The sequence below is a fragment of the Colius striatus genome, chromosome 10, assembly GCF_028858725.1.
Source record: "Colius striatus isolate bColStr4 chromosome 10, bColStr4.1.hap1, whole genome shotgun sequence".
NCBI lineage: Eukaryota > Metazoa > Chordata > Aves > Coliiformes > Coliidae > Colius > Colius striatus.
Genome location: NC_084768.1, coordinates 8,314,037 through 8,328,278, shown reverse-complemented (window position 1 = coordinate 8,328,278; position 14,242 = coordinate 8,314,037). Strand labels below are relative to the sequence as shown.

General features: G+C 45.8%; 1 protein-coding gene across 5 annotated transcripts in view; it reads left to right on the top strand.

Annotated features, from left to right (window-relative positions):
• DOCK7 (dedicator of cytokinesis 7) overlaps nucleotides 1-14,242 on the top strand; it is a 104,230-nt gene that overhangs the window by 80,580 nt on the left and 9,408 nt on the right. For 2 of the 5 annotated variants that reach the window (XM_062003332.1, XM_062003329.1), the window contains 10 exons: nucleotides 1,091-1,187; nucleotides 2,072-2,206; nucleotides 2,860-3,012; nucleotides 3,712-3,870; nucleotides 4,134-4,234; nucleotides 5,051-5,243; nucleotides 5,803-5,946; nucleotides 6,885-7,016; nucleotides 8,014-8,028; nucleotides 13,424-13,549. In XM_062003332.1, the coding sequence (XP_061859316.1) occupies nucleotides 1,091-1,187; nucleotides 2,072-2,206; nucleotides 2,860-3,012; nucleotides 3,712-3,870; nucleotides 4,134-4,234; nucleotides 5,051-5,243; nucleotides 5,803-5,946; nucleotides 6,885-7,016; nucleotides 8,014-8,028; nucleotides 13,424-13,549 (1,255 nt within the window). Of the gene's footprint in view, nucleotides 1-1,090; nucleotides 1,188-2,071; nucleotides 2,207-2,859; nucleotides 3,013-3,711; nucleotides 3,871-4,133; nucleotides 4,235-5,050; nucleotides 5,244-5,802; nucleotides 5,947-6,884; nucleotides 7,017-8,013; nucleotides 8,029-13,414; nucleotides 13,550-14,242 lie in introns of all 5 variants that reach the window. The other 3 variants (XM_062003334.1, XM_062003330.1, XM_062003331.1) reach the window with 2 other exon arrangements.

The window sequence follows — 14,242 nt, the reverse complement described above, 5'->3', positions numbered from 1 at the left end:
ACTGTGACCTGAGTCCGTCACACTCCACTCCCATGGCACTGCAAGTGTGTCCTGCCTGCATAGGTAGAGCCTGGCTCATTGAAACCTAATAAGCGAGTCTTTCATGCAGAGACTTGTGCACAGCTAATTTCATGTAGTGTTATTTGATGCATGTGGTATGATTTTATATAGGGCAAGACCCCAAGCCTTCATATTCTGGAGCCTGAGGAGTAGAAAAAACTCTATGACCCAGCTTCCAGAGGTAGCAGTGTGGCAGGGGAAGGTTACTGCAATACAGCTGTGTATTTTGTTTGAATTTTGTCTGTTCCCGTGAGTCACACTCCTGTGATTTGCCCTGGCCTGAGCCTGTTGGAGGTGGCACCTGTGGTAGGACAGGCCATAGCTGGGCTCTTTAAATATACTACTGGATCTTTGCCAAATGCAGCTCATGCCACTGAAATGAGGTGATGGCTGCTGAATTCCTGTGGCCACTGATGTGAGCAGAGTGTATGAACTCTGCGAGGCTTTCCAGGAAAACAACTGCCTGGCATATAACAGCAAGATTTAGTCTTTTTTTTTCTTGGAGGGGAAGAACTGTATTGTAATGTAGCTTAAAGAGGCAAAGATTGCACCCTAACAGTGTGCAATCTGTACTGCAAGCAGTCTAGCAGCCAGCAGATCCTGTGCTGCTAGAAATGACCAGCTCGTGTAGCACCACCATGTGTCCATAGCCTATAACATAAACCCGTATGTTGTGCTCCTGGTTGTGCTGTTGCATGCCTAACGATGCTACTAAACCAGCTTTTAGATGGACTTGGATTCTAAACTGTGCTCATGTTCCTGGGAGAGTGCTGAAGTGTCAGAAGCAGCGTGATCTCCCCTAGCATGGTGGATGTAAATGCTGTGTAAGCTTGTATCTGTAAAAAAAACAAGTCTTTCTTCCTGTCCTCTTCATGGGTGCACTGAAATATCCTCGTAGTGTTGTTCAGTAATCAATACAAGAATTGGGACTGGGAGTTTCCAGCTAATAAGAAAATACTTTTGACTGGAAAATACATAGGTCTGCTTCTTAAACAGAAAGTGATTTTATTGTTTTCTTTTCTCTGATTAGATCAAGGGCAGAGATAGAACATGAGGCACTCATTGATGGAAATCTTGCAACAGAAGCCAATCTGATTATTTTGGATACACTAGAGATAGTTGTACAGGTAAGGATGATAAGCAAATAGAGATGTAAGAATGTCATGGTCGTCTGGCCAGGCAGCAGGTTGTAAAACAAAGCCTTCCAGCTGCTCTTAACTGCCTGAATGCTGTCAGAAGTTCAGCTCCCCTGCTGCAGTGGGAAGGGTAGTAATGCTTCTCCAAAAATCCTCAGCCCGTAACAATGTGGTTTTATGTTGCAGTAGCTTCCTTCAGTCTTTTTGAAAGTTGTTCCCTTTTTGCAGTGTGAGGAGTGATTGTTCAAAAACTCAGTCATGAGCTGTAAAGATTTCCAAGTCTTGCTCTAGTCTGATTCTTCTAGTTCCTCCCCAAATCTGCCACAAGTCATTAGGCTCCAGGTGAGGACGTGCATCTGTATTTGCACAGTGCAGGAAAGATCCCAGGCTCCCTGGGCTGTGTGCACAGACCTGCTATTTCCTCAGTCTCTGCTGGGGAGCGAGGACACGTGGCAGTGCTGTCCCCTGCTTTCTGTACAAATAAAGTTGGGACACAGACTGGAAGCAGGCAGCAGCAGATCTGCCTCCGAGCTGCTCTGAGACCCAGGAGTCCCAAGGGATGCACCTTGCACCTGAATAGTCAACCTAGAGGCCAGCTACAGGCTCTCTGTCTAGCAGAATAAAGTCCCCAAAGGTCAGAGCCTCATCGGGCTGGAGCCATCATCGTTGCACTCTCTGTAGCACACGGGTCAGGTTTTCATTACCTGCGGGTTGATTCAGTGGTGTGACTGTTTTGCAGGCCCAGCTAAGTGGGTAATTTCTCCATGCCAAAGGGCTTTTCAGCAGTTATTCTCTCTCTCTCACACACACACACATAAACACACACAGGAGGTTAATTTTTGCTCATGCAGCTCTTGGTTTACTTTTCACTGCAGACTGTTTCTGTGACGGAGTCCAAAGAGAGTATCCTCGGTGGGGTGCTGAAAGTGCTTCTGCACAGCATGGCCTGCAACCAAAGTGCACTTTATCTCCAGCACTGCTTCGCCACACAGAGGGCTTTGGTTTCAAAGGTGACTTTTCTGTGGATGCCTAAATATATCCTGAGCAGCACTGATGGAAGATGGGACTGTTTTCTTCCTTTGCATTGGGCTCGCTTCACCAAGCATTTATTATTTTGTGCAGCGTTGAATTTCAGGAAGTGTGGCCTAGGGATTGATAAAACCTGGCTGATTTTCATCATCAGAACCTGTATTTATGCACTTTGGGTCTGAGGGCTGCACACAAAGGTAGAGTTCACACGGTGTGGTGGGGGTTCCTGTGGGCAGAGGCACGGAGCCAGCAGGGAGCACAAGGCACAGGTGAAATTTAAACTGTATGAGTCTAGTTTTAAATGGATTTGTTTTACTGGGTCCATAATTTAAACAATTTTCACCTTTCTGTAGGTATAGTGGGAAAAGCTGAAAATTTGAAGTCTGAGCTTTTGGAACTGATGGAAATCAGTGTAAGGGTGTAAATGTAGGAGCAAGTTGCGGGGGTAGGTGAAATGAGTTGCCTCCTAGTGAGTCTGCTTTGCCGTACAGTAAAAAGTTATTCAAATTGGCATCATTCCTCTCGAAGCAGAGGGGACTGCACTTCCTCTAATGCCAGTGTATGCTCATTGCTAGGATTTTTTGTTCTGGTTCCTGTCTATCCAAGTGCTAATTTTCTCATGCTGTTTTTCCAGTTCCCCGAGCTGCTGTTTGAAGAAGAGACTGAGCAGTGTGCAGATCTGTGCCTGAGGCTCCTGAGACACTGTAGCAGCAGTATCAGCACAATACGGTCTCATGCAAGTGCCTCTCTTTACCTTCTGATGAGGCAAAACTTTGAGATTGGGAATGTGAGTATCCTGCAGCAATTCCTTAGCTTACTGCATGTGCACTGGCTGGGGCCTGCTGGATGGAGCTCCTTGTGGGAGAAAGGCTCTTGGAGGGCTTCTTATTGAAACAAGCTTGGTGTACAGAGGGATCAGAGGCACAGTGACGTGACTTTGCCATCCAAATTTCCAGCCTTAATTCTTCCAGGTGGTATTTTGCAGGCATACATGTAGCTGTGTATCACAGTGCTCCCCTAGACATCTGTGGTTACACTGCTTGGGTTCCTGTCCTCCATGAGTAGCAGAACTGGAGGGACCCACTGGTTCTGGTCCCAGGGACTCTTAGTGGACTGATAGCAGGGAATTAACAGTTTTTAGGCTAGACCAAACCAAAAGCAACTGTCTGGAATGAAGGCTCTCTCGTGAGAGGGAGATGAGCATCATCATCTTCAGGGTATATGAGAGGACAGCATGCAGAAGGAGAGAAGATAAATTTTTACAGGAGAACTTACACCTGGAACTGAACAATGCTGTCATCAGATTATGAAGCTGGTCAGCACCAGAGGTTTATTGTATTCACTGCTCTGAGACAGCCCTTCTCACAAAACTTGAGTTGTGTTTTCTGTGGGAGGTGTCTGTCAGGAGGAGAGCACAGTGACCCAAGCACTGACTCTTGCAATATCTCCAGGTTGCTGAAATACCATAACAATATCTCGGTTGCAGAACTTTGCCAGAGTGAAAATGCAGGTGACCATGTCTCTGTCATCCCTGGTGGGGACATCCCAGAACTTCAATGAAGAATTTTTGCGACGTTCCCTAAAGACTATTCTGACATACGCTGAAGAAGATCTGGAACTCAGGGAGACAACATTTCCTGATCAGGTAAAAGAAATACAAGAGGGCTAAAGCGTAGTTCATGAACAGACTCTGCTTAAACCTCCATCCAGAGCTGGAATTTGCATGCATTCCCTGAAGGAGGGACTTTGTTGATGTTAATTAAGTCACCTAAGTACATAAAGTCCAGGCCCTTAATTAATTCTGACAACAAGGTGCAAACATGCAAAGGTTCAGAGCTGTGGGCCTAAGATCGCAGTGTGTAGCTCAGTTCCCATTGCCAGTTCATTACAGCAGTATGGTTTTTTTAGGTCCAGGACCTAGTGTTCAACCTCCACATGATCCTCTCTGACACAGTGAAAATGAAGGAGCACCAGGAAGATCCAGAAATGCTGATTGACCTGATGTACAGGTAGAGTTTATAACCATTGCACAGTGCTCCTTATGGCCCACTGAACAAAGCTTAGTACCTGCTGTGCTTCCTATATGTAGAGCCCAAGGTATTGCATTGCTGTGAAATTTGACTTCCTGGTTTTTATTAGCAATCATTTTACTTGGAACTTAATCCTGTTTTGAACTGTGTGCCACGACTCACATTTCACCTGAAAACAACACAGCTACTGGCTGTTTGGTTTTGGACTCGAATGTTGCAAGCTTGAGCCCTTATGAAGCTTGTTTTTGGGACAGTTCTGGGTCTCAGTGCTCACAGAGCAATGTGTCCTTTGTGTTTGAATGTGATGTTGATAGGTTTTGTTTCTTATGAGGAAAGCTGCGGGACCTGTGGGTGTTCAGTCTGGAGAAGAGGAGACTGAGAGGGGATCTCATTGATATTTGACAAGTATTTGAAAGATGTATGTCAAGAAAATGGGGCAACGCTTTTTTGGTACTATCCAGGGATAGGACTAGGGGTAATGGACAAAAGCTGGAAGGCAGAAAGTTCCCCTTAGGAAAAACTTCTTTACTGTGAGGTGAGGGAGCCCTGGCCCAGGCTGTCCAGGGAGGGTGTGGAGGCTCCTTCTCTGGAGGTTTTCAAAACCTGCCTGTGTGACCTGATCTAGGTGAACCTGCTTCTGCAGTGGGGTTGGACTGGATGATCTCTAAAGGTCCCTTCCAACCCCCACCATTCTGCTACTCTGTCATTTGTAGATTGCCTGGGACTGAGGGTGGTTGTTATTTAAGCAGAAGGAACTAATCACATGCTAATCACAGAGGTTTTCTTTTCGATTAGGATTGCCAAGGGCTATCAGAACTCCCCTGACCTGCGTCTGACGTGGCTGCAGAACATGGCTGGAAAGCACTCTGAGAGGAGCAACCACGCTGAGTCAGCCCAGTGCCTGGTCCACTCTGCAGCCTTGGTGGCTGAATATCTAAGCATGCTGGAAGACCGAAAATACCTCCCCGTAGGGTGTGTTACATTTCAGGTGGGAATTTTCCTCCTTAACAGATTTTCGGGTTATGTCATGTGCTGCTGAGATTCAGCATGTCTCCATGTGCCAGGTGGTACTGTGCCCACGTGCTCACACTGCACTTGCTCAGGCTTTTGGGGAGAATGCATTACAGGAACTTGAGAACATCTTTGTTATGCTTCAAGGCTCTCTTGGTCCAATTCAGTCTTTATATCCGTAGGCTGGGTGAATCCAGTTCTTTTTCTTTCTCCATTTAGATCATGGGTTTTTAACCTCTTTGATCAAGGCAGTGTGGAGTGGGTGCAGCTGATGAAAGTGGTTCCTGTGACTAGTAATGGTAAATAGGGTAATACTGAGCAAACGAGCTCATACTGAGCTTTAACTGTGTATGTTGTCCAGTCCAGTCAGTTTAAGCATTGCTGGTTCAGAAGGAAATTAAATAAAACACATGGAAAAGCTATCCCTTCAAAAATTTCAGGGTTTGGCTGAAAATCATCTGTCTTTCAAAGTCTTGAAAGTGTTGAATGTTGCTTAAATTGAGTAAAAATATTGTGTCTGCATTGTATCTCCTTAGAACATATCTTCAAATGTTTTGGAAGAGTCGGCAGTGTCTGATGATGTTGTGTCACCAGATGAAGAGGGTATCTGCTCTGGAAAGTATTTCACAGAAGCTGGTCTGGTGGGATTGCTGGAACAGGCTGCAGCATCTTTCTCCATGGTAAAAAGACTTTTAATTTCTTTACCTCCTTTCTTCAGCAATCATGGGCAACACAAAGGAAAATGTTTTCTCTATGAGACTATGTAATCCTAGTGTAGCCACTCAGTTTACAGGGAGTAGTTTGAGTTTTAGTTGTTCAGGACAGCCTGGTTTGCCCTCTGTGCAAAGAACAAAATCTGGGACCAACAGGCCTTTGTGTGTTTCCAGTGTCTTTCACTCCAACACTGCACATTTGGGAGGTCATAGTAGTAAAGAAAAGCCCTAATGTTTTTCCTCTTCTTCAAAAAGAGTGGTCTGAGAGCTTTCTGTGAGCAGCATTAGTGAGCTGTAATTAGTGATCCCTCTGAAACCAAGGAAAGCAAGGGAGTTATATCCCACAACACAATGTGAAATGTCATTCACTGGGTTTAAGTGCAAGCAGAAGTAACTCCAGGGCAAAGGCCTAAACCCATGCTGTGGCCTGGCAGAGGCCTGTAGTTCCTGCTCAACCCCCTCCGGTGGGGACACCCCAAGGCGACTTCACAAAGCCCATCTCATGGAGTGCCCAAAGTGGATACAGAAGTCACTTAAGTTAAAGATGTGCTAAGTAGGATGAGCTGTACTGTGCACTTAAACTTGTGTATTGAATTGCTGTAGATTTGGTTAGGATCCCATTTAGCTCTGGTGCATATATCCATCCAAAATTATCCCCCTTTTGCTTCTGTTCATAATCTTATTTGCTAGTAACAATGTGTAGTACAGTAGGTCCTTCATTCCAAGGGTAGCTGAGGATTTTATTCCATTCATCTGTGGGTATATTTCAAGAAAAGATGCTGTTTACATCACAGTGGTACCTAAGCTACCTTTTAATTTTGCTATTTTATAATTCAAATGCTAGTAGTATGTATGATTCTTGCTGTTGAATTGATGGAGCAATCTGATGGACCTTATTTTTGTAGGCTGGCATGTATGAAGCAGTTAATGAGGTTTACAAAGTCCTTATTCCTATTCATGAAGCTAATAGAGATGCCAAGAAGCTATCTGCTATTCATGGTAAACTCCAGGAAGCATTCAGCAAGATTGTTCACCAGGTAATGATTTGAATTTTCAGCTGCAGTGTGAATTGTGAAGAAACTTGAAATGCTCAGTGCAAATCAAAACTACCTATAAGAAAGACCCATTTTAGTCAGATTATGAACTAGTGATCCACAGTAGTTGCAAGGATCACTGAAGAGGAGCTTTTTTTTCTCTCTGGACATTTAACATGAAAAACATGAGAGAACATCCTATGCCAAGTTTCCCTGTCTGCGCAGAAATAGCCAAGAGTTAAAAACACCCATTACCTGTCAGTTTATCCTTTCAGAGGCTATTTTAAACTGTTTTGCATGCTGGGAAAAAAAAAACCCACTATGTCTTGCCTTTAGCCTGGTAGGTGACATTCAGAAATGTTGGGGTTGTATTTGTCTGTTCACATGGTGGATAAGCTATTGAAGGAACCTGTCTGAACTAAGGTGGTGCAAAACCCACCAGCCTAGGTACTGAGCATTTGATGAGAGACGTCAGAAGTTATCAGCCCTCACAAAGCTCAGTGGACCTCAGCTAAGCAGGAGAGGAGAGCACTTGGCAACCCTCAAGAAGCTTATGTTCTCTTCTAGGAGAGGCCTGTTGGGTGCATGCCTTTCTGTCAGGGCAGGCAAGGACTCGACAGACCTTCCTCCAGTACATGCCAGTGCTACTCTGAGCCCCCCACCCTCATCAGCTTTCTGGTCCTGGGTTGCTGGGTGCGTGGTTTGTTGGTGTGGTTACCCCGTGCTGCCATCAGCTCCTCGGTAGATGTTGATCAGTGCATCCATCTGGGGGGGATCCAGCTGAGGATCTGGTGGTTTTCTCCATGTTCTGGCACTGCCAGATCCCTGAGGTTAAATGAACCAACAGAGGGGCCAGAGAGGGCTGCTGTGGACGCATGATGGCTTGTAATGATTGAAACCGTGTCAGGAGGGTGATACCTTACGTTGGTGCTCGCGTTTTGGCCTTTGAAACTCTATTTTTGGTTTCTGTGACATGCGCTTTTTACTTTTTATCACACAGAGTACTGGCTGGGAGGTAGGTAACTCCATCTTAGTTAGTAAAGAACACTAATAGATTTTTCAGATGACTCACGCCAACGCTTGCCCACATGTGCTAGTTGTGGGTGTTTCTGTTGCTGTCTGCTGTTAAAACAATTCATTAACCAAAGAAATCCCAATAAACCGATTGTGGTCGTAGCAGGAAGCTCTTCATAAGAAGCTGTAGGTAGTGCATGGATGCTGATGTGTTCCACTAATGAGGTTCTTTGGTGAATGAGCCACTGTATCATCACTAGTTTGTTTTTATAATTTGTTTATATTTCTTTTCATCAGCATTGACACAGAACATCATCCCTCCATACCATATTTTCACCCCACCCACAGGGGTCGATTTAAGCAATAGTGCTCAGAGGTACTCAACCAGCAAAATGGTGTCCTGCACGTGCAGACCGTGTCTCAGAGAAGAGGCTGCTTCATTCTGTTCATTTCACAACGATCCATTTGTTATGGAGCTCTTTATCTGGCAGTAAAATAGCTCAGTTGTGTTAACTGGAGACAGTTTTGCTGCTTTTGGTTTTTGTAAAGGCTGTTTGCTCACATTTCTACAAGGTACACCATAAGAACCACACGTTTGGATTAAAAACGGGCAAAGCAGTCACAGCAGAGCGAGTTTGGTAACTCAGGCCCTAGCCCAGTTGACACAGCAGGTACACGAGCATCAAGAGGTCTCAGAAGACATTTTAAATGGTGTTACTTGCTTAGACTTCAGCTGTCCAGTTTGTCTCTGCTTTTCTGTGAATCAAGCAACTCAGCATGGGCCGTCTCACTCCAGGTTTCCACCACAGGAGAGCATTTAAGCCCACACTTACTGAACTGGGGCAAACACCAAAGTTCTTTTGCATTGTGTGATGTAAATAATTTGATGTAAATAATGTCTGAACCTCAGTTTTAGTTCTGACCTAGCAAGAAGTGAAATTCAGGGGCTTAAAAGTAAACCTTGACACTTAAGGGCTGGCCCTGTGAATGATTGACTTGTTCCTGTGAAAAGTCCCAGCAGGTGAGGCAGCACAGCAATCCAGAGTAGGAGTGTAAATGATACGTGTTCAATAGGCAACAAATGTGAAGGCCTGTGAGCATCTATTTTGATTAGCCTGCCCCTAAATCGACCCCTGAAGAAAATCTTGTCATTGGTTATGATTCTAACATCACTCAGTCATGTTTTACTGCATGGTAAAAGACACCCATGGTTTCAGCTCTCGTCTGTCATCGTGCTCCTCCATTGCCACACTTTTCTGATCCTTGTGCTTTGTAGCTTTCGGATTTGTTGCATGTTTTGCCCTTTTCCCTGATTTTAAATACTTTAATTGATGCTCACCCTTTTTTATTTTAAAGTTTATTTGCTGCCAATTTGCTGCTTGTTTGTTGTTTGGAATTTCCCTAATTAAATACTTTCTGTTTTCTCCTCTATCGCCCTGGTTGCTGACCCTCCTCCCTACTCTTACTATTGTCTGTTGTGGTAAGTTCCTACTTGTGGAAATTTTTTTCCCCCTCCCCCTTTCTCTTTCCCTCCCCCTCCCCCCTTTTTGTTTTACACCACAGAACTCCCCATTTCATTTCACCAAAGAGCTATGCCAACAGCAGGAGCTCTCCATCGTGTCACAAGGAAAGCAGTGTTGCCAACTACAAGCGCCGAAGTGTCCTGAGTCGGGCACCAATGCATTTCTAAGATCTGCTTAAACTTACCAAGTGGTGGGTTTTTTCTGGATGTGTGTTTCTTCACTGAATAAACACTGAATTAATTCTTTTTCTTTGCTTTCCAGTTGGGAAAGTTGTTAGAGAAAAGAAAAATAGCTTTTCATGCTGTGCCATGAGAATTCAAGAAAGCTTTTTAAAATACGCAGGGTGAGGTGGCTGTCAAGGAGCTGATACTTTCAGAGAATCAATATTGGGAGACTTGTAATAGTTGGCAACACTGCAAAGGACCTTGGCTTAAAATTGAGCAAGATAATAACGCTGCTGAGTTTGGTAAAGACTACTGGATCTTATATTCTGCCCAGTGTATATGGAAGAGTTCCTTCCATTCCTACGTACTCCAGGCTGACTCTGCCTTCAGGCAGCTGCTGCTGTGATGGTCTTGGTGAAGAAAGCAGATGATCACTCTTGTGTCTGACTTCTTTCAAATCTTGTTGGCAAAGCTTTTTGCGTGTGTGCAAGCGATGACTCTAAAACTTTATTCCCAGCAATTTTGGAAAGGTATTTACCATGCATAATAACAAGTCATGAACCTTCATAAATCATGGTGGCTGTTGTCTGCTCTGCCAGGTCTGTAATGGCTATTCAGTGTTCACCTTCATTCTCTTCTCCTCCCAAAGACCTATTATTTTTCATAAAGTAATAGGAGATAAAATGCTTTTAATAATTTCTCCCTCATACCTGCATTATTAGCTCTTCTCAGAAGCAAGACCATGGAGTATTTTTAAGGCACTTGCTTTGTTTTCAGTACTGTGGTTAGATAGACTTTGGTATTATCTACATTTCAAAGCCCCTGGGACAGAGCCATCCCATATTCTTCGTGCCAGGCACAAAACTGAGCTCTCCTTATCTCAGGGGACTGGCAGCTACTTAATGTCTGTGTGAGGTATGACATGGCCCGTAGGTGCCTGCTCTCCCAAAGGAGTTTGCAGCCCCTTCTTCCAGGTACAAATCCCTCCACACAAGTCACATACATTTCATGACCAATGAATCCAGGGGCCTTGTGGGGAGATGTGTTGTTTCATCAGGGGACAACCAATGCTCCTCACTCTTCTCCCTGGGATCCCTAGCATAACTGAGATTCAGCAACTGGATTTATCAGGGAAAGACAATGCAGCTGATCTTCTTGATGGTGAAACGAGTGCTTAAGTTGAGAGCTGCCTTCACCATGGGACACTGATACTCAGTGGGCTGCCCTGGTGTTACCTCTCCTGGGACATGCCACTGCCCCCTTACTCTTATTTTAAGCATTTAGTAAATGCCACCAGAGGTGCTTCTTCGTTGATGCTGATCAACAGACAGCATTTTCTTCCTCATTGCTGCTATTTTGACAGCAACATGACTGGGACATTGCCTGCAACAAACAGCTATCTGGGCAGATGTCCACATGGCAGACACTTCCATTGTAGGGATCGGGTTCTGCAAACGCTGTGTACCCCAAGGCAAAGGCAGAAGAGCAGCAGTGTGTGCTCCATCACTGGGGCCTGCCCTGTGCCCATAGGTTGGGGCAAGATCCCACCAACTTCCACGTGAAGCATGTGATCTGGGGAGAAGTTTCCCATGGCAGTTCCCCTTAGGCAGGCATGATGCTCCCTTGGGAAGTGCTTTGAGGAAAGAGCCTTGGAATCACAGATTTCTACCTATAACATTGAGATTGGGTTGGGGAAAAAACGCACAGGAAGGTGGAAATGTTGGGCAGTGAGAGATTTTTATCATGGGTAGTATTGTCCAAAAGTGGATAAATGTACCAAACTGTGGCTTTGAAAAGATAGTGATGAGTAAATACAGGATTTAGTAGGCTGCTCATCTGTATGGGTTCAGAGTCCAGGGAAACTGCAACAACTGTTCTTCCCTGTGCAGGTGGTGAGGCCCTGGCACAGGCTGCCTAGAGAGGCTGTGGCTGCCCCATCCCTACATGTGTCCAAGGGCAGGTTGGATGGGGCTTGGAGCAACCTGGGCTAATGAAAGGTGTCCCTGCTTGTGGCAGGAATTGGATCTTTAAGGTCTCACCCAACCCAAACCATTGTAAGATTCTGTGCTGCCAGATGGTACTGCCAGTTAAATCAGTAACAGGTTTGCAGCTGAGGGTCACACCCTGAGAGGTTCTTCTGGAGATGGCTGTGGTGTGATGAAATTCTGGAGTCTACACTGGCAGCTGGGGCTGGATAAAAGCCCCTCTCTGGAGGAGGGATGCTCAGAGGGACGAGATGGAGCAGAGGCCAAGGAGCCACATGCACCACATACGAGCAACTTTATTGTATTAAAGCGTGTGTCTGCACTTTGGAAAGAGCAGAGCTGATGCATTTGTATCTGTCAACGTCCCACACTAAAGCCAAGATGCGGCCTGTGGGTATTAAGCAAGGCTGGTTCAGGCTTCACTTGCACTTCAGAGCTGGGCATTGGTGAGCTTTGCCCTCCTGATGACACCTGGAGCAGGCAGCAGCCCTGTCCCCAAAAAAGCCCCCAGAAGGCAAGGCCGTGGCCTCCTGGCTCTGCACAAGGCCCAGAGTTGGCTGCAGGCCAGGAGAAGGTGGTGGCTTGCCATGACAGTGCTTTTCCTAGGCTCCAGACTTTGCCCCAGCTTTCTTTTTCTGTTTGATAGTTTGGCTGATTTATCCTCTCTGCCTTCCATAGATCATGTTCACCACAAGAGATCAGTTTTGACATAGCAAGAAAAACCCTAAATAAAATCGCATATAGGGCAGCCAGGCCTTGAAACCAAACACTAGCCCAGACTCAGAGGCTCTGAGTGTTGCCTACTGCATCACGCTTCCTCACGAGAGTAAAGGTGAACATGTCAGGGTCTCTTGCTGAGAGGCATTTCTGGTTTGTGCATGCAGCGTGAGGGTGGGGTGTTGTTTAATAAAACCCAAGGTGTGATTTATTTTTCAGACGTTTTTCTTCTCTCTGTCTTAATCAGATTTTCCTCGTTACTTTTCCAGCAGAAATCTGTTCTTGTTTCTCTACTTTTGTTGCATTTCTGGGCCAAATTCACCACTGGCTCAAATGGAAGCAGGTACATGGGGCAGTGGATTGCATCTGCTTTCACCAGGAGTGACTTTGGCCCCCTGTACTAGATGTTAGTTACTACGAGAGAACGTTAACACCTTCCAGTTGACATGCTATTTAAAAAGCACTCGTGTGCCTGTGTGAGTGACTTGGACATTGGCTTGGGCCCAATCCTGCAATGACTTTGAGAGTGGGCTGTGGGGGCTGCCATGTGGGTCACTTTCAGGGGTGTCTGCCTGCAATATCCTCCCTGCACGCTGCAGCCCGTCAGCAGCAGGGCTTCCCCACGCCTCTGCCTATAGGCTGTGGACCAGGCTAAGGGGCGTCTGCACGGCATTTGGAGAGCCTGAAGTAATTACCCAGAGACAACTGACACCTCCAGACTCCTCCTGGGGTGGGAAAAGTCATTGCAGGCTTGGGCTAACGGTCGTAACCGATCCATGTAATTTCATGTGAGTCTGTGGTTCCACTGCTGCCGAATGCATCCATGCTGAGTTCTAGGTGTGGTTTTCCTTCCCTTCTTTCTTTCTTTCTATTTGTTTTTTTCCCCATTTTTAAAATTTCCTTATAATTTTGCATAAATCCAGGAGCCTGCCTGCAGCCATGCTTGGAGCTTGTGCCTGTCTCCACGCTGAAATAACCTCTTGTTTCTCCAAACCTAGGATGGAAAGAGGATGTTTGGCACCTACTTCCGGGTCGGTTTTTATGGGACTAAGTTTGGAGACCTGGATGAGCAGGAGTTTGTTTACAAGGAGCCCGCCATAACAAAGCTAGCTGAAATTTCCCATAGGCTCGAGGTGAGATCATTGGGGCTGACCTCCAAACCTGTCTGTGAGTTGCAGTGGAACTATTTTGCATCAGTTATTTGAGAGCTGCCTTGCCAAACTGTGGGGAAGCGAGAGAAAGGAAATGGTTGGGCTAAACCAACACTGTGCCTCTTGGAGTCACTTGGACAAACAGTTTGCAGAGCCGTGCAGTGACCTAGAGCCAGGCCTGAAGTCTCCTGTCCCCTTGCTGGTGCCAGCTCCATAGGAGGTGGGAGGAATATAGGGAGAAGAGTCCCACAGGTCTTCCCTGATCTTGAGGCAGACCTGCTGTGGTTGATTGAGATTTTGTGGCCCATCAACGCTGTTTGTGCATTTCTCTTCAGCCACCTGGTTTTGATGGGATATCCTGGGCTTCAGAAAGGCTGAGATGTCTTTCAGGGTCTGACTTTCAGAAAGTATTGCATTTTGCTGTCATTACATCACGTTCCTCTCCACTCACAGAGGCTGGGCCCTCGAAGGCCCTCGGGTGTCCCCTGAGGTGGGACATCACAAGTCTGAAGTTTGTTTCAGATGACCAAGCAAAGGCAGCTTTGATGAGTCTTAGTGGGACTTGTGTGCAGCTCCAGGTACTACCCAGTGACCATCTGTACTGTGTCACAGTCTGGCCTGGTTTTATGCCAAGTAACCTGTGTCTAGACACAGGTTCTGGTAAGTGCCATGCAC